Source organism: Pseudophryne corroboree, chromosome 2 (assembly GCF_028390025.1).
Source record: "Pseudophryne corroboree isolate aPseCor3 chromosome 2, aPseCor3.hap2, whole genome shotgun sequence".
NCBI lineage: Eukaryota > Metazoa > Chordata > Amphibia > Anura > Myobatrachidae > Pseudophryne > Pseudophryne corroboree.
In genome coordinates this window covers 47,686,366-47,707,338 of record NC_086445.1, presented here as the reverse complement: position 1 = coordinate 47,707,338, position 20,973 = coordinate 47,686,366, and the positions used below count along the sequence as shown (strand labels likewise).

Here is a 20,973-nt window from a genome sequence, read left to right as displayed (position 1 = left end):
CCTCCCATGTGCACTGCAGGTGGGGCAGATTTAACATGTGCAGAGAGAGTTAGATTTGGGTGTGGTGAGTTCAATTTGCAATCTAAATTGCAGTGTAAAAATAAAGCAGCCAGTATTTACCCTGCACAGAAACAAAATAAACCACCCAAATCTAACTCTCTCTGCAAATGTTATATCTGCCCCCCCCCCCTGCAGTGCACATGGGCCCTCATTCCGAGTTGTTCGCTCGCTAGCTGTATTGTACACTCTAAGCCGCCGCCTACTGGGAGTGAATCTTAGCTTTGCAGAATTGCGAACGAAGATTAGCAGAATTGCGAATAGAATAGCGAATAGAAATTTCTTTGCAGTTTCCGAATAGCTCGAGACTTACTCTGCCACTGCGATCAGTTCAGCCTTTTCGTTCCTGGTTTGACGTCACAAACACACCCAGCGTTCGCCCAGACACTTCCCCATTTCTCCAGACACTCCCGCGTTTTTCCCAGAAACGCCAGCGTTTTTTCGCACACACCCATAAAACGGTCAGTTTCCGCCCAGAAACACCCACTTCCTGTTAATCACACTCCGATCACCAGAACGATGAAAATTCTTCGTTAAGCCGTGAGTAAAATACCAAACTTTTGTGCAAATTTAACTTGGCGCAGGCGCACTGCGAACATTGCGCATGCGCAGTTTACGACTTATCGCTCCGATGCGAAGAAAAAGAACGAGCGAACAACTCGGAATGAGGGCCATGGTTTTTCCCAACTGCTAAAAAATTTCCTGCTGTGATCAACTCTGAATTGCCCCCAATGTGCACTGCAGGTGTGGCAGAGAGAGTTAGATTTGGGTGGGTTATATTGTTTCTGTGCAGGGTAAATACTGGCTGCTTTAGTTTTAATCTGCAATTTAGATTTCAGTTTAAACACACCCCAACCAAATTTAACTCTCTCTGCACATGTTATATCTGCCACACCTGCAGTGCACATGGGCCTTCATTCCGAGTCATTCGCTCGGTAAATTTCATCGCATCGCAGTGATTTTCCGCTTAGTGCGCATGCGCAATGTCCGCACTGCGACTGCGCCAAGTAATTTTGCTATGAAGATAGTATTTTTACTCACGGCTTTTTCTTCGCTCCGGCGATCGTAATGTGATTGACAGGAAATGGGTGTTACTGGGCGGAAACAGGCCGTTTTATGGGCGTGTGGGAAAAAATGCTACCGTTTCCGGAAAAAACGCGGGAGTGGCTGGAGAAACGGGGGAGTGTCTGGGCGAACGCTGGGTGTGTTTGTGACGTCAAACCAGGAACGACAAGCACTGAACTGATCGCAGATGCCGAGTAAGTCTGGAGCTACTCTGAAACTGCTAAGAAGTTTGTTTTCGCAATGTTGCGAATCTTTAGTTCGCAATTTTAAGAAGCTAAGATTCACTCCCAGTAGGCGGCGGCTTAGCGTGAGCAATTCTGCTAAAATCGCCTTGCGAGCGAACAACTCGGAATGAGGGCCATGGCTTTGCACAACTGCTAACAAATTTGTTGCAGCGATCAGATCTGAATTCGGCCCATATTGGCCCTCATTCTGAGTTGTTCGCTTGCTAGCTGTTTTTAGCAGCAGTGCAAACACTAAGCCGCCGCCCTCTGGGAGTGTATCTTAGCTTAGCAGAAGTGCAAATGAAAGGATCGTAGCTCTGCTACAAAAAAAGATTGTGCAGTTTCAGAGTAGCTCAAAACTTACTCCAACCTTGCGATCACTGCAGACTATTTAGTTCCTGTTTTGACGTCACAAACACGCCCAGCGTTCGGCCAGCCACTGCTGCGTTTTTTTTATCTGGCACGCCTGCGTTTTTCAGCACACTCCCTGAAAATGGTCAGTTACCTCCCAGAAACACCTACTTCCTGACAATCACTCAACGATCAGCAGTGCGACTGACAAGCGTCGCTAGACCTTGTGTAAAACTACGTCAGCTTTTGTGAAAGAACGACGCGCCTGCGCACTGCGTACCATACGCATGTGCAGAAGTGCCGATTTTTTGCCTGAACACTGCGCTGCGAAGAAAGGCAGCTAGCGATCAACTTGTAATGAGGGTCCTTGTCTTTGTATTATTCAATACAAACGAACAAGTGGTACATTTGCTACCATTACATCTAGAATACCCAACAACAGGGGGACCTTCTAATGTGCACATGGGCCCTCATTCCGAGTTGTTCGCTCGGTAAATTTCTTCACATTGCAGCGATTTTCCGCTTAGTGCGCATGCGAAATGTTCGCGCTGCGACTGCGCCAAGTTAATTTGCTATGAAGTTAGGTATTTTACTCACGGCTTTTTCTTCGTTCTGGTGATCGTAGTGTGATTGACAGGAAGTGGGTGTTCCTGGGCGGAAACTGGCCGTTTTATGGGCGTGTGGGAAAAAACGCTACCGTTTCTGGGAAAAACGCGGGAGTGGCTGGAGAAACGGAGGAGTGTCTGGGCGAACGCTGGGTGTGTTTGTGACGTCAAACCAGGAACGACAAGCACTGAACTGATCGCAGATGCCGAGTAAGTCTGGAGCTACTCAGAAACTGCTAAGAGGTGTGTATTCGCAATTTTGAGAATCTTTCGTTTTAAGAAGCTAAGATTCACTCCCAGTAGGCGGCGGCTTAGCGTGTGCAAAGCTGCTAAAAGCAGCTTGCGAGCGAACAACTCGGAATGAGGGCCTTGGTATTTAAGTTCCTTACATGTGAAGAGTTTTTTGTGAATAAAATCTGGGGCCAAAATATTGTGCAAGTTCTTGTCATTCAAAGACCACAGAAGGTTTTTCTCCAAACTGTCACGTAGGACCGGATCGGTAAAAAGAAGTTTGTAGTTCTTTTTAATGATGGTAGCCATTTTTTTTAGCTGCTGCATTATACCTGGTGATAAAGGATAAACTGTAATATTTTTCTTCTTTCTAGTGTTTTTATTATTAGTAATCTTTGGGAATCTGCTATCTTTAATTAGAGATGAGCGGATTCGGTTTTACTCGGTTTTACTCGGTTCTCAAAACGACATCTTATTGGCTCACGGGTGTCACGTGTTTTGGATAGCCAATAAGATTCAGTTTTGAGAACCGAGTAAAACCGAGTAAAACCGAATCCGCTCATCTCTATCTTTAATATACTGCATCTGACCCAGTGACAAACGCAGGATTTCTAGAGGGGGTTTTCAAATGCAATCCACGATCTACCACTCTGAGGAACATTGGATCAAGTGCTGGAGTCTGGGGGAGCAGTAGAAGAGCCTAGTAGTGTCACTGATCATTAATGTAGGCATTGGTTTTTTTTTATTCACTATCTAATATAAATAAGATAAGTGATCAAAAAAAGGATAAACATCCAATAAAAAAAACAAAAACATAATATGACTAGTACTGCATTTTCTAAGCACACATTCTCCCACCTTATGGTAAGGCTCCTGTCTCTTCTTCCTGATCGCTACTCTTTGGACCAGTGCACTGATTGAGTTCTCAGATCCACACTCACAGCAAACTTGGTAGAAGAAGCTGCTACCACTGGGCATGTGTAGCAGTTCTGCTCTGACCCTTATACTGCATGATGTGGCAGCAGCTCTAGTAATAGTATTATATACCATTGCTATTTCTGTCATAATTTGAGCCACTTGCCAAGAGGAGGGGGGTTTCTGGGCAACCGAAACACCCCCCTGCATTTGCCTATGTGACCTACTGATTGACAGTGAGTTGTCTAGAGCTTAAACTAGTATAGATTGTGGATATTCAGATTCTTTAAAAGAGTCCAACTCTACTGCTTCAGTTTTAAATGTACTTATATTTGTACAGTTTCTCCTAATATGATATAGTTGGCTCTTAGGTACATTATCGAGCCATTTTTTGTTGTGATTACTCATATATGGAATAAAATTGCAAACATCTCCAGTTTTTTGGTCTGTTGATATAGCTATTGCTCCCTCTACCACTTCCACTGTTACACCTGAATAATTAATATGCAAGGGGTCGTGAGTGCAGGAGAAGGATCACGTCTTCTTGACGAAGCCGCCTCTGTGCAGAGAAACGCGTCGAAGTTACGGATTCCATGAAGATATTTGATCTAATAGCGAGCGGCATTCTACATTAGCCGCACCGTACTGCCAGCCTTGCAAAGCCACCTTAATTTATGGTTAACAGGAGCTTAAAATAGCTGTATATGTCCTGTGAAGGGATGTCCCACCTCCTGTATACGGGAGCACCACTTGTCTGTTTGAGGTTGCCGCATGCCCGTCTGCACTGCTGGTCCCGGTGGGTATATCAATGGGGCATCCTCTGTCAGATATTGATCTACATCTTTTCTACTATGTGGTGCCGTACCACATCGGACACATCAAAACAAAGCTGTGGCTTCATTTGGTTGACCTTAATATACTTCATAATTGTGGCACTGGTGAGTGATCTGACCATGTAGAGACTGATGGGACATCATCAAGAGTCTCCACAGTAACACAATCTGTGGGACATGTACTACGCAGTGATAAAAGTGGAGACGTGAACCAGTGGAGAAGTTGCCCGATCAGACCTGATTGCTGTGCTGCAAATTTGCGATTAGTCGCCGCTCAGGAAAAGTGAAAACCCACCCCATACAAGTGTGCAAATGCATGTGTACACCGTGCGAAAACTTCACCAGATAGCGGACATCTGCAAATCCATTTGCAACTCACTCACCATGGAATGATGTTTCCAGTGTGTGCAGCCAGTGTGTATCCCAGGACTTACTCCTACAGTGCGATACAAAGAGGCTGATCGGGGTCGGAGCTGACGTCACACACCCGCCCTGAAAACGGTTGGGAACCCCTGCGTTTTTCCTGACACTCCCGGGACCCGTTCACAGCATAGGGAGAGGCGGTGCGGAGATGATCCCCCAATGCCGCCACGGTCCCCACCCCCGATGGCAACCTGAGCCAGCATATTGCCGGGTCGGGAAGCCAGTTTTCTGGGTCCAATGCCAGGTCGCACCAGGGAAGGACCTGTTTCCAATTCCCGAGTGCGACCTGGCATTTGCGTTCTGAAAGCGGTACTACGGAGACAACTGCTCTGACTGTGGATGGTGCGGTCACTCCTGTCTTTGTTCCTCTATGAACACTATGGGGGGTATTCAATTAGCCATGAGGTTTACCCTGAGGCTAATTATTGGTAGAGATGTGCACCGGACACTTTTCGGGTTTTGGTTTTGGATCTGGATCTCCTTTCGTGTTTTGGATCTGGATTGTTTTTGCCAAAACAACCGTTTCGGGTTTTGGTTTTGGATCTGTATTTTTTTGTTAAAAACATAAAAACAGCTAAAATCACAGAATTTTTTGTTTTTGTTTTGTTCCTACAGTATTATTAACCTCAATAACATTCATTTCCACTCATTTTCAGTAAATTTTGACCGCCTCACACTTCACAATATTGTTCACTAACATAGGCCAAAGCCTGGCTGGCTAAACTAAGCAACAGAGCAGCGGCACAAACACACGGCAGTTATTTACCAATTAGTACTGTATTAGCAATAACCAATCAAACCAACTCACAAGTACTATCAATAGAGAACAACCCATCACAAAGATTTCCTGAGAATCGTATGTACAATATCACTGCTCTAAAGTAGTTACCAAACAGCTAAGAAAAAAAACAAAACCGTTTGTAAATAAGCAACAGCAGACATTGATGCCCCCCACACAAGTGCACATGCCCCCAGCACATGCCTATTCTCCGTGCCCAGTCTGTACCTCCTCCTGGGGACCCTGAGTCATTGATAACTGGCACTCTGTGCCCATGTAAAGCCCCAATCAGCCATTTTGTCGAGCAGCTCCCCAATATCTCCCCAATCAACAAAAAACAGCATTCTGTACCTGCGTAGGACAGTGCGGAATACTTTGGGACACACAGTTAAATACTCACCCGGTTACAGTGCTAGTCGGATACAGTGCGGGTCAGAGAAAATGCGGGTTACAGTGCAGGTTGGATACAAAACGGGTCGGATACAATGCAGGTTACAGTGTGGGTCAGATACAGTGCAGGTGGATACAAGGCAGGTCAGATACAGTGCAGGTGGATACAAGGCAGGTCAGATACAGTGCAGGTGGATACAAGGCAGGTCAGATACAGTGCAGGTGGATACAAGGCAGGTCAGATACAGTGCAGGTGGATACAAGGCAGGTCAGATACAGTGCAGGTGGATACAAGGCAGGTCAGATACAGTGCAGGTGGATACAAGGCAGGTCAGATACAGTGCTGGTGGATACAAGGCAGGTCAGATACAGTGCTGGTGGATACAAGGCAGGTCAGATACAGTGCAGGTGGATACAGGGCAGGTCAGATACAGTGTATACAAGGCAGGTCAGATACAGTGCAGGTGGATACAGGGCAGGTCAGATACAGTGTATACAAGGCAGGTCAGATACAGTGCAGGTGGATACAGGGCAGGTCAGATACAGTGTATACAAGGCAGGTCAGATACAGTGCAGGTGGATACAGGGCAGGTCAGATACAGTGTATACAAGGCAGGTCAGATACAGTGCAGGTGGATACAAGGCAGGTCAGATACAGTGCAGGTGAATACAAGGCAGGTCAGATACAGTGCAGGTGGATACAAGGCAGGTCAGATACAGTGCAGGTGGATACAAGGCAGGTCAGATACAGTGCAGGTGGATACAAGGCAGGTCAGATACAGTGCAGGTGGATACAAGGCAGGTCAGATACAGTGCAGGTGGATACAAGGCAGGTCAGATACAGTGCAGGTGGATACAAGGCAGGTCAGATACAGTGCTGGTGGATACAAGGCAGGTCAGATACAGTGCTGGTGGATACAAGGCAGGTCAGATACAGTGCAGGTGGATACAGGGCAGGTCAGATACAGTGTATACAAGGCAGGTCAGATACAGTGCAGGTGGATACAGGGCAGGTCAGATACAGTGTATACAAGGCAGGTCAGATACAGTGCAGGTGGATACAGGGCAGGTCAGATACAGTGTATACAAGGCAGGTCAGATACAGTGCAGGTGGATACAGGGCAGGTCAGATACAGTGTATACAAGGCAGGTCAGATACAGTGCAGGTGGATACAAGGCAGGTCAGATACAGTGCAGGTGAATACAAGGCAGGTCAGATACAGTGCAGGTGGATACAAGGCAGGTCAGATACAGTGCAGGTGGATACAAGGCAGGTCAGATACAGTGCAGGTGGATACAAGGCAGGTCAGATACAGTGCAGGTGGATACAAGGCAGGTCAGATACAGTGCAGGTGGATACAAGGCAGGTCAGATACAGTGCAGGTGGATACAAGGCAGGTCAGATACAGTGCAGGTGGATACAAGGCAGGTCAGATACAGTGCAGGTGGATACAAGGCAGGTCAGATACAGTGCAGGTGGATACAAGGCAGGTCAGATACAGTGTTGGTGGAAGTCATTGTTGTATATAGATCGCATACTGGGCCTAATTCAGACCCGATCGCTGCTGTGCGTTTTCGCACAGCAGCCGATCAGGTCTGAAATGCGCATGCGCCAGTGTTGCATGCCAGACAGCCGACGGCCATCTCACCCCTGCAATCGCCTCTGTCTGGCGGTCGCTGGGTGGGAGGGGGTGGGCCGGCGGCATTTGGCCACCGTTTTAGGGGCGTGGGCCGGACAACGCAGGCGTGTCCGGACCGTGCGCAGGGGGGGGGGGGGGGGCGGCCCGCGGCGGCTGTATGATGTCACATGCAGCCACTGTGACCCAGACAGCGACGAGTTGCTCTCTGCCAGCGCGCTGGAGCTGCGGTGGTAGGGAGCGACTCTTCATGTACAAAAGCATCGCCGCCATGCAATGCTTTTGTACTTGTGCGGGGTGGGAGGGGGGGGGGGGGCCTGACATGTGGGGCGGACTAGCTCTGTGCTGGGCGTCCCCCCGCATGTCAGGGAAGCTGATCGTAGATGTGCTAAATTCACATCTAAGATCAGGTCTGAATTAGGCTAACAGTGCAGTTTGGATACAGTGCGGGTTGGATACAGTGCAGGTTGGATATAGTGTGCATTGGCTACAGCGCAAGGTCGGATACAGTGCGAGATACAGTGCAGGTTGGATACAGTACAGGATACAGTTCGGGTTGGATACAGTGTAGGTTACAGTGCAGGATGGATACAGTGCGTCTTGCATACAGTGAAAGATACAGTACAGGTCAGATACAGTACGGGTCGCATACACTGTGAGTTGTGTATATTGTGGGTCAGATACAGCGTGGGCCGGATAAAGTGCAAGTTACAGTGCGGGTTAAATACAGTGTGGGTTGGATACAGTGTGGGTCGGATACAGCGCAGGTCAAATACAATATGGGTCGGATAAAGTGTGGGTTGGATACAGTGATGTCCTCAGTGTGGTGGTGCTGGCAGTGTCAGTGGTGCAGAGGTGCCAGTGGTGTCCTTAATGCGGTGGTGCCAACAGTGTCCTCAGTGTGGTGGTGGCGGCAGTGCAGGGTTGCCATCTGTATCCTTAGTGTGGTGGTGCCGGCAGTGTCGGCAGTGCAGGGGTGTCAGCAATGTCCTCATCGCTGTGGTGCTGGCAGTGTTGGCAGTGCAGGGGTGCCAGCGGTGTCCTCAGTACGGTGGTTCTGGCAGTGTTGGCAGTGCAGGAGTGCCAGCGGTGTCCTAAGTGCAGTGGTGTCGACAGTTTCGGTGGTGCAGGGGTGCCAGCGGTTTCCTCGGTGCAGTGATGTCAGCATTGCAGGGGGTGTCAGCAGTGTCCTCAGTGTGGTGGTGTCAGCAGTGTAGTGATGCCAGTGGTGTCCTCAGTGCGGTGGTGCCGGCAACGTCAGGAGTGCAGGGGTGCCAGCGGTGTCCTCGTTGTGGTGGTGCCGCCAGTGTTGGCAATGCAGGGTTGCCAGCTGTGTCCTCAGTGTGGTGGTGCCAGCAGTGTCAGCAGTGCGGAAGTGTTGGCAATGTGGGAGTGCCGGCGGTGTCCTTAGTGCAGGAGTGCCGGCAGAGTCCTCAGTGCAGTGGTGCCGGCAGTGCGGAGGTGTGGTCGGCTGTGTTCGCAATGCGGGCCGCGGCGCATGCTGTGGGGGCATCCATCTTGCCCCACTATAATCAATGGGGACACGCTGATTGGTTGAGAGCTGTGACAGATGGCTCTCTCAGACAATCAGTGGTCAGCCCATTGAATACAAAGGGACTGAAGTCCGAAGCAAAATCTCAGGATCCGTCAGCGGGATCCTGAGGTTTTGCCTCGATTGGGGATCCAGGGCAGGCAGATCCGAGCTGTGGCTAGGCTTGGGGGAGGAGGGGAGGGGGGGGGGGTTCTCTGAGAACCGAACCCGCTCATCTCTAATTATTGGCAAAAATATCCGCAGTATGGGAAGATGCTATTCAATTAGTACGCATTTTTGGTCACCTAAAAATTGGGATTCAGGTGCGGAAACCCACTGATTCCACGTAAACTGCGGACTCAATGAGATGTTTCCCGTACGCAAACCCAATTTTGCAATTTTTACATGGACTTTACCTGGCAGCTCAGGGAGTTTCGTGGTTCAGTCTGACTTCAATGATTTATGTGTAGGGAAATCCATGCTAATTGGACTGCGATGGAAATTTTTACCCCATGGCTAATTAAATACCCCTCTATGTCAGCATCTCAGTTCTGCTCCCTGATGCAGCATTTGCTCAACTTGTCAGACCAGCCTGCCAATGCAGAGCTCAGATACTCAGGTACTGCTCTACAAATGGCCACTAACTGTCACTTTCCTCCTCCATTAGCTACATACTGTAATTGATACCTTTCTCAGGCAGGATATCACACTGTAGCAGCATATCACGCCCATATACTGTACTATCACTGCTTCGTGAGGTGCCTACAGAGTAACACAGACAGCCCAGCAGTGGCCCACAATACAGTAGTGCAGACCGCTCATCAGACCATCAGCCGAGAAGTATCAGATGGCCATTCCTACCCTGAATGTAACGATAGTAACGGAGTTGTTAGTGAATGTTCACACATCAGCCGCTATCTTATAGTTCTTTTTATTGGGAAGTGTTGTGACAGTTTTTTAACATACACCCAGCCTCCCCACTGAGTTGCCCATTCTCCCACTGCCACCCACTTCAAGACCGATGTGAATGACCTGGAGGTGGGATGATGTGATCTGCAGTGAATTGTATCACCCTATCATTGCACCCTGCTGTAAAATGCAGTGAATTGGGGCTTTCAACTGTTGGAGGTGGGGCCGTGATGCAATGTAGACCCTCCCACCACTGTAAAGTGCCACGATTACATCAACCTGGTGTCATGTGATGCCACGCGATGCCACGTATAAAGTTTATTAAACTTTCTCCTCTATTTTTCTCACAAACAGGATCTGTCTGCACATGCGCAGAATTTGTGAAGTGCAAATGTGTTACATATAGGAGGCTGCGATTACCTTGCTGGTGCAGTCAAATCCTGTACCCAGGACTGCAAGCACTTGGAGAACCTCAATACTACTGTTACACTTCACAGCATAGAACGGCCTCACCCGGGGCAGCTGCTGGAGAAATCGCCAATGTTTGTGTATCACGTCATTTAGGTCAGCAACATAGAAAACGTCATCATCTCCCTAAAAGAGAAAGAAGCACATATTAATCGTCATGGGAAAAGAGTGTAAATGCCAAATTTCTTTCTAACAAATATTTAAAATGCCCGCTCTAGTATATATTGTAGACGCCTGCGCATCTTATTACCATGTGCTATGAATGTGCGCTATACATCGCAAAACACTGCATCCCATAAGAGAAAACAATACACACATTATCTGAGTTCCAAAGCTCATTGATGTATATATTTGTTATTAAAAGGATATGTATTCAATATACAGTATCACAATGTACAGTATATATGTATAGTTACATGGCTACAATTTATACAGTAAGCAGTTAATACAAACTAATTCAAATACATACATGGCCAGCAAATACATCACCATATTTTTATCATATAAAGTCTCCCCTCCATATCACTCTCTCTCTCTGTAAAATCATGTAGGCACTGGACAGATAGCATCTCCATCATCATCTGGGACAAACAGGACAGAAGCAATAGGCTCTGTGTGTGTGATCACCTATATATATACTATGTATTTTGGGGAAGTGCACACATCTAGTCTAGGGGAGGGAACTTTTTCATTCATGATGAGTCACTGGTCAGTTCATATGCAAACAAGGTTCAGCATTGATGGACAAATTACAGGAGATAGCCACTGGTCAGGTATGCTGTCTTGCAGGAAATCCATTGTTCTAATAAGAGTGACTTTAGTTTTCATATATTTAATCACATCTACTTGTTGCAATGAGCTACAACTTAATAACAGGCATCAAATTGATATACCCATTAATCTGGTTGCTTTAATACCAAACACGACATGTCCATCTTGCTTCGTTCCAATAATACACATATATGACGTTACTCCATTATATAATTATTAAACATTATGATGTCTGGCACTTGATATGTTCAAATTATGTGCTGTATGAAATATGTGTCGAATCTATCTCTGTGGCATGTCTGTGTAAATGCGTATGTTACCATATATTGCTGTGCTAGCTGCGCGTATTTGCAAGTATAGCGACTCATAATGTGTGGAGTCTGTAAGTTCTCTCTATGTAATATTTTTGACTTCGACAAGAGGAACAGAAATTATAGCTTTTAGATGCTGAGGCATTTACGTCCCTTAAACATTGTCACTGGGAGGTTCAAACCAATGACCAATATTGCTGGGATTTGTGGTAGGATTTAACCAAATAATTTAAGCAGCAGTTTTGGGGCGGGGCTTATAACCAGTATTGCATACTGTACATGGTGATATAACCCACTCAGTGGGCACCATAAATATTAATACTGGTCACAGGAAAATTAAAAAACTATGTAACACCGACGCTTAGAGGGAGACTTCTGATTCTCTTCTTCATGAACTGTAGAGCGGACTCCCCCTCTTCCACTTGGATCAGGCTGCCATCCTTCATTCTCTCCCACATGCTGTGCTCAAGAGCTCCATTTCTGACCACTGAGGGAGTTTCCATGTCTGCCACTGCAACCACAGAACACAAACACCGAAAAGCACATTTACTAAGTGTAGCACATACAGTATGCTGTTTTTAAACAAATGCACTTTTGTATTTGTGGGTGACATCAGTGAGGTGTGCACAGATCTGTATTCTCTCATGCTAGAAACTCAGCAGATATGGGCAGATGTGGGCCGTATGGATAGAAACTGAATCAATTGGTCCCTGTCCCTTCAGGACACACGTGGTCTGTTACAGAAAGCCCTGTTCCAATTATGGTGGTGCACAGTGGTGGCTTCATAGGTAGTGCTGCAGTGCAGTCCAAAATTCAAATAAGGGAGCCACATTAACTGCCAATGAGTCCCTGCCAGCAATGTTTGGCAGTATTTGGGATGGCAGTTGCTGCGGCACCCCTATTAGAATTTTGAACTGCGCTGCAGCCCCATCTCTGGAGCTGTCACTGGTGGTGCACATCTGTAAAAGACTCTGCAGGAATAGGTGAGCATAAGGCATCACAGTGTGCCTGAGCAGGGTTAAACCGCAAGGCTGAGGGAGCAGGGCCCCTTTAAAATCTATGTTAACTTCCCCTTTACGATTATTTACATTGGTCAATTGAATGTACAGTAGCCTAGAGGGTGTTCAGAGGTGTGTTTATATTAGTGCTTGGAATTAAATTGCAGTTAAATGCAATCACCTCTGAGGTACAGAGGGTAACATTCAGACAAGGACACACAATATGTTTTAGGTAGGGTGTCAGAGAGGAATCCACATAAAGTTGAGAAATGCCCGGCACCCCAAATGTCAGTGAAGTCACCATTGTCTTAATAGAGGCTTATAGCATAGCCAAATAACTGTAAAAGCAATGTTTCGGGATCCAGAGAGCCCTTTATCAAGGCTTAACAAAGGGCTCTGTGCATCCCTATACATTGCTTCTACTTTTTGCAGTATACTAAAAGCCCCTGTACACATTTTGGTGACTCTCCGGTCTCCTGACATTTGGGCTGTAGTTCATTGGCCTCTGCACCCTCTCAATTCCCATGATACCCCAGTGAAAAAAATTGGGTGTGAACATTTTTCAGCCAAACATCTGCAGGAAATTTTTTAAAAAAGTGGAAATCATTCTTTACCCCCCAAAACATAACAAAAAAGTATATTGGGTAACAGTGTTGATGTTAAATATTGTCACAAAGAAATATATTTTACACTTTAAAAATGTTGAAAATGGCTGATTTATGCATTTTTTTCAAATGTAAAACAATAATTAAAGTTTCCATTAAAATAAATATTTTGCTTACATTTACATTTAAAAAAGAAGAAGTTAATTTTGGGTAATTTGAGGCCCCCGTTTTTCTTAAAAATAAATAAATCTGTCACTCTTATCTGCAATGTTTAACATACCTGTTCCATCCATACAGCATCCCTATATACCTGTCTTATCAATAAAGCACCCCATATACCTGTCCCATATCTATTAACGCATTATTCTGCACCAAGGTGGTCATTCCGAGTTGTTCGCTCGGTAAATTTCATCGCATCGCAGCGATTTTCCGCTTAGTGCGCATGCGCAATGTTCGCACTGCGACTGCGCCAAGTAAATTTGCTAAGAAGTTAGGTATTTTACTCACGGCTTTTTCTTCGTTCAGGCGATCGTAGTGTGATTGACAGGAAGTGGGTGTTTCTGGGCGGAAACAGGCCGTTTTATGGGCGTGTGGGAAAAACGCTACCGTTTCCGGGAAAAACGCGGGAGTGGCTGTAGAAACGGAGGAGTGTCTGGCCGAACGCTGGGTGTGTTTGTGACGTCAAACCAGGAACGACAAGCACTGAACTGATCGCAGATGCCGAGTAAGTCTGGAGCTACTCTGAAACTGCTACGAGGTGTGTAATCGCAATATTGCGAATCTTTCGTTCGCAATTTTAAGAAGCTAAGATTCACTCCCAGTAGGCGGCGGCTTAGCGTGTGCAAAGCTGCTAAAAGCAGCTTGCGAGCGAACAACTCCGAATGACCACCCAAGTCCCAATATTTTGACATATAATTCCCCCCCCCCCCCCTAAATTTGCACCTTCTCTATACTGTAGCTGTGAGAAAAAAACAGTGTTCATTTCTATAGAACTTACCACGGCTAAAAGTCTTGAATACCAAATACCCCATGGTTACGGAAATTAAGTGCACCGCTGAAAACAAAGATTACTGCTGTTAGTTGAACATGCCCCATTTTGTTGGATTGGAGTTGTCAACTCTCCTTCTGCGCTCACTGTTAAGGTGAAACGAAGTAGAACTCTACACACAGCAAGAATATGTCCCACAATTGCAGTTTTATTCCAGCCCTTTAACCTGTTTCAGTAATCTTGCACCTCAAAAGTGAAACCTTGTTCTTGTACTTCTCCATGAAGCGTGGGGCACCCATGAGACTATTGCATATGCTTCATACTTTCGCTTCTTGGCAAACGTGACCTTGCTCAGTAATCTATATGTCCTGTACTTTGGCAGCAATTTAGGCAAATTTTTGCAAGGTGAGGTGGCTATGCACTAACACAGCTGATACGCACTAAGCCTCAACCATTTTGGCATTTAGTTGACCCTAGTCCCAGTCACCCAGCACCACACAGCAAAATGAACTGACCACTGTTCCAGTTCTAATAAATTCCACAGACATTGCCAATTGCAGAAAATTACAGGCAACACTCAATTCTGCATGGAATTCGCTTATCCGTAACCTTCTGTATATGCAAATAGGGCATACAGTGTGTGTGTGTGTGTGTGTGTGTGTGTGTGTGTGTGTGTGTGTGTGTGTGTGTGTGTGTGTGTGTGTGTGTGTGTGTGTATATTTTATTTTAGAGATGTGCGGCTGGCACTTTTCGTGTTTTGGTTTTGGTTCTAATTCCACTTTCGTGTTTTGGTTTTGGCTTGGTTTTGCCAAAACTACCCTTTCGTGTTTTGGTTTTGGATCTGGATGATTTATGAAGAAAAAAAACCATAAAAATGGCTAAAATCACAGAATGTGGGGATAATTTTGATCCTACGGTATTATTAACCTCAATAACATTCATTTCCACTCATTTCCAGTGTATTCAGAACACCTCACACCTCACAATATTGTTTTTAGGCCTAAACGTTGCACAGAGGAGGTTGTATGAGCAAGCTAAGCGACACAAGTGTGCGGCACAAACACCTGGCCCATCTAGGAGTGGCACATAAATTGCAGACAAGATGGCACCATTCAAAAACTAGTCCCCAAACAGCACATGATGCAAAGAAGAAAAAGAGGTGCACCGAGGCTGCTTTATGACTAAGCCAAGCGACACAAGTGTGTGGCACAAACACCTGGCACATCTAGGAGTGGCACTGCAGTTGCAAACAAGATGGCACTATTCAAAAACTAGTCCTCAAACAGCACATGATGCAAAGAAGAAAAAGAGGTGCACCGAGGCTGCTGTATGACTAAGCCAAGCAACACAAGCGTGCAGCAAAAACACCTGGCCCATCTAGGAGTGGCACTGCAGTGTCACACAGGATGGCACTTTTCAAAAACTAGGCCCTAAACAGCACCTCATGCAAAGATGTAGAAGAGGTGCAATGAGGTAGCTGTATGACTAAGCCAAGCGACATAAACAACTCCCACTGTAATTATACGTCCAAATCACTGGAATTATACGTCCAAATCACTGGAGTTAAATGGCAAAATCACTGGAATTAAATGGCAAAATCACTGTAATAATACTGCAAAATCACTGGAATTAATTGGCAAAATCACTGGAATTAATAATTATACATCCAAATCACTGTAATTATACTGCAAAACACCTATAATTATACATCCAAATCACTGGAATTAATTGGCAAAATCACTGTAATTAATACCGGTAATTATACATCCAAATCACTAATTATATTGCAAAATCACTGTAATTATACGTCCAAATCACTGAAATTAATTGGCAAAATCACTGTAATTAATAATTATACGTCCAAATCACTGGAATTATACTGCAAAATCACTGTAATTATACATCCAAATTACTCAAATTAATTTGCTAAATCACTGTAATTATTAATTATATGTCCAAATCACTGGAATAGTACTGCAAAATCACGGTAATTATAAGTCCAAATCACTGTAATTAATTGGCAAAATCACTGTAATTAATAATAATACGTCCAAATCACCGGAATTATACTGCAAAATCACTGTAATTATACATCCAAATCACTGGAATTACTTGGCAAAATTACTGTAATTATACGTCCAAATCACTGGAGTTAATTGGCAAAATCACTGTAATTAATAATTATACATCCAAATCACTGGATTAATTGGCAAAATCACTGGAATTATACATCCAAATCACTGGAATTAATTAGCAAAATCACTGAAATTAATAATTATACGTCCAAATCACTGGAATTAAATGACAAAATCTCGCTATCGCCTGCCTAGTAAAGTGGAATCTAGATGGGATTTGGTACCGGGGACACAATACCTGCATCAGTTGTCTAAATCCGACTGCACTAATGGCGGATACCGGACGCACGTCTAACACCAACATAAGTGTCAAGGCCTCAGTTATGAGGGCTTCCATCGTCATGTGAATCTGAACCACTAGTCATGAACATAGGCCAGGGCCTCAGCCGTTCCTTGCCACTCCATGTCTTAAATGGCATATTGGCAAGTTTACTTTTCTCCTCAGACCATTTCAGTATCTTTTTTTGGGTCTTTTTACTGAACTTAAGCTTTTTGGATTTTACATGCCCTCTACTTTCACATTGGGCATCAACCTTGGCAGAAAATGATGGCATTTCATCGTCTATGTCATGGCTAGTGGCAGCAGCTTCAGCACTAGGAGGAAGTGGTTCTTGATCTTCCACTATTTAATCCTCCACATTTTTTTTCTCCATTATGTTTCTGGAGTTTTAGAACACAATATGCGGCAGAGGAATGGCTGATGGCCAGGACAATACTACTGGTCTGATGCAGCACAACACAGCAACACTGTAAGGGACTTGTTGTTATTATTATTATTATTATTATTATTATTATTATAATACTGTAGCAGTGGACATATAGCAGAAGCGTATTCCACTGTGACTGCCTGGTCACTGGAATGACTGATGGCCAGGACACTACTACTGAACACAATATGCGGCACAGGAATGACTGATGGGTGATGGCCAGGACAATACTACTGGTCTGATGCAGCACAACACAGCAATACTGTAAGGGACTTATACAGCAGCACTGGACATATGGCAGCAGAGGACACCACCACTGTGACTGGTCACTGGACTGACTGATGAACAGGACACTACCACTGGTCTGATGCAGGACAACACAGCATCACAGTAAGGGACTTATACAGCAGCACTGGACATATGGCAGCAAAGGACGCCACCACTGTGACTGATGCAGCACAACACAGCAACACTTGACAGCACTGGACATATGGCAGCAGAGGACACAAGCACTGTGAATGGACAGATTCAGCACAAGCCACGGACACTGTGAGAACAGAGACAGGTCCTCTCTGTACACTCTCCAATGCCGCAGTGAAAATGGCGCGGACGCGCGGCTTCTTATATGGAATCCAAACCCCGAATCCGACAGCAGGATGATGACATTTTGCCTCGTTCTGGTTTCTGAGTCAGGCGGGAAATCCCGAGCATGGCTCGGAACCGGACTTGAATGGTGAAGTTTGGTACGGAACTGAACCCGCTCATCTCTAATATATATATATATAGAAAAAACAACTCCTGAGTGCGCTAAAGTTCTTGTATAGATTGAATGGAAGTCCTTCCAAATGGATATATCTTATACTGTAGAAGATGGGGTTTTCTCGATTCCTACAGTGGATAGCCCCTCATCAAAAGGTTATCCTCAACTGGATTACTGGTTTGTAGCTGATAAATCCAACGCGTTTTGTCTATTTGACTTCATCAGGGGTAGCAAAAATGTTAGGATCAAAATATTACATCAATAGTTGCAAGTTAGGAGATCCTTTATGATACAACTGTGGGTCCTTTTGGAAGTTCCAGTTTATTCATAATTATCTTTACTCTGGATATACCTTTTGATGCTTCCGTATCTATCTATATATATATATATATATATATATGTAAAAAATATTTTCCCATTGCACTGAATCAGTACATGGTTTTAGGGTGATCCAGTACTAAAGATGGAAAGGCTCTTTTTAGAGTCAAAGTGGGAAGCCACTTTTTAAGGTCCATAATCCTTTTATATATGAAGAGCTTGCCTTTATATAAAGGTTGTTTTAAAAACATCTTTACTGCAGAACTATTGATGTAATATTTTGATCCTAACAATTTTTTTTTTTTTTTTTTTTTTTTTTTGCTACCCCTGATGAAGTCAAATAGACGAAACGCATTGGGTTTATCAGCTACAAATCAGTAATCCAGTTGAGGATAACGCTCCCTTGTACCAAGTTTACACCTTGTTAAGGTGAGGGAGTTCGTACATCCATATCACCTACTGGATATTTATGGAATCATAAAATAATTTGTTTTCATGTACAATAGTTCATAAGACCTTCTGTATAAGGCTTTTTATGAATTCATTTTGTTATTAAATAATTTTATTCTAATTGTTTGTTTGGGTGAATTTTTGGTGAGGGGTTATCCACTGTAGGAATCCAGAAAACCCCATCTTCTACAGTATAAGATATATCCATTTGGAAGAACTTCCGTTCAATCTATACAAGAACTTTAGCACACTCAGGAATTGTTTTTTCTGTTTATGTAAGTTTGAGATTTGGCAACGGAGATCTCACCTGTAGTGCTGCTCTTTTCCTTTAGGTGCAAGATAAGGATAATTTTTTTGTGTTTTATATATATATATATATATATATATATATATATATATATATTTTTTTTATTTATTTATTTATTTTTACTATTTATATTAGAGATATGCGGCGGGCACTTTTCGTGTTTTGTGTTTTGGTTTTGGTTCTGATTCCATGCTCGTGTTTTGGATCTGGATTGGATTTGCCAAAACCGCCCTTACGTGTTTTGGTTTTGGATATGGATGATTTTTGGAAAAAAAACATACAAACAGCTAAAATCACAGAATTTGGGGGTAATTTTGATCCTACGGTATTATTAACCTTAATAACATTCATTTCCACTCATTTCCAGTCTATTCTGAACACCTCACACTTCACAATATTGATTTTAGGCCAAAAGGTTGCACCGAGGTGGTTGTATGACTAAGCTAAGCGACACAAGTGTGCGACACAAACAACATGGGACATGCTGGAATTTGTCCAGATGTAATACACGCACAATATTGGTGGCACAGGAGAGCGTACCCCTAAACCACACAAACACACGGCAAAGCCTGTAAAATGTATTTGGATAATAATAACCCTTTTATTTGGAGGTATTATAATAATATGCAGCACAGGCGAGCGTACCCCTACACCACACAGGGCAAACCCTGTAAAAATTATTGATAATAATGTAAGTAATGTATATAACCCTTTTATTTGGAGTAAATAATATACAACACAGGGACACCACCACTGGACTTATGGCAGCACAAGACAGTACCACTGGACTGCACGTATACGGCAGTACCCCTGAACTTGTACAGCAGTGTCAGACAGGATAGCACTTTAAAAAACTAGTCCCCAAACAGCACATGATGCAAAGAAGAAAAAGAGGTGCAAGATGGAATTGTCCTTGGGCCCTCCCACCCACCCTTATGTTGTATAAACAGGACATGCACACTTTAACAAACCAATCATTTCAGCGACAGGGTCTGCCACACGACTGTGGCTGAAAGGACTGGTTTGTTTGGGCCCCCACCAAAAAAAAAAGCAATCAATCTCTCCTTGCACAAACTGGCTCTACAGAGGCAAGATGTCCACCTCCTCCTCATCCTCCGATTCCTCACCCCTTTCAGTGTGTACATCCCCCTCCTCACAGAGAATTAATTCGTCCCCACCATCACAGGTCCCTGTGTTCTTTCTGGAGGCAGTTGCTGGTCAAGGTCTACCCGGATGAATTTATTATTCATTTTGATGACAATCCTCTTCTCCACATTTTGTGGAAGTAACCTCCTACGCTGATTGCTGACAAGGTTACCGGCTGATCTAAACACTCTTTCAGAGTACACACTGGAGGAGGGGCAACTTAGGTAAAATAAAGCCAGTTTGTGCCAGTGCATCCAAATTGCCTCTTTTTCCTGCCAGTATACATACGGACTGTCAGAAATGCCTACTTGGATGCTGTCACTCATATAATCCTCCACCATTCTTTCAATGGTGACAGAATCATATGCAGTGACAGTAGACATGTCAGTTATCGTTGGCAGGTCCTGCTCCTGACTGCCCTGCATCACCGCCAGTGGGTGGTCTAGGAAATCTTATCCTTTTCCTCGCAGCCCCAGTTGCAGTAGAAAATGAAGGAGGAGCTGTTGACGGGTCATGTTCCGCTTGAGTTGACAATTTTCTCACCAGCAGGTCTTTGAACCTCTGCACACTTGTGGCTGCTGGAAAGAGAGATACAACATAGGCTTTAAACCTTGGATTGAGCCCATTGGCCAAAATGTAGTGCTCTGATTTCAACAGATTGACCACCCTTGAATCCTGGAAAAGCGAATGAAGGGCTCCATTTACAAGTCCCACATACTTAGCGAAATCGTTTCGTATTAGCTCCTCCTTCAATTTCTCCAGCTGCTTCTGCAAAAGCCTGATGAGGGGAATGACCTGACTCAAGCTGGCAGTGTCTGAACTGACTTCACGTGTGGCAAGTTCGAAGGGTTGGAGAACCTTGCACAACGTTGAAATCATTCTCCACTGCGCTTGAGTCGGGTGCATTCCCCCTCCTTTGCCTATATTGTAGGTAGATGTATCGGTGTTAATGGCCTTTTGATGCTCCTCCGTCCTCTGAAGCATATAGAGTGTTGAATTCTGCCTTGTTACCACCTCTTGCTTCAGCTGATGGTAGGGCCTCTTGCTTCAGCTGATGGCA

General features: G+C 44.6%; 1 protein-coding gene across 1 annotated transcript in view; it reads right to left on the bottom strand.

The window, feature by feature from the left end:
• Window positions 1–12,004, bottom strand: part of LOC134997196 (antizyme inhibitor 2-like) — a 106,062-nt gene extending 94,058 nt beyond the window's left edge. Inside the window, exons 1-2 of the mRNA XM_063951256.1 lie at window positions 11,859–12,004; window positions 10,370–10,543 (exon numbers count right to left, since the gene is read on the bottom strand). Coding sequence (XP_063807326.1) covers window positions 10,370–10,543; window positions 11,859–12,002 — 318 coding nt within the window. The 5' untranslated portion in view covers window positions 12,003–12,004. The remainder of the gene's footprint in view (window positions 1–10,369; window positions 10,544–11,858) is intronic.
• Window positions 12,005–20,973: the final 8,969 nt, after the last annotated feature.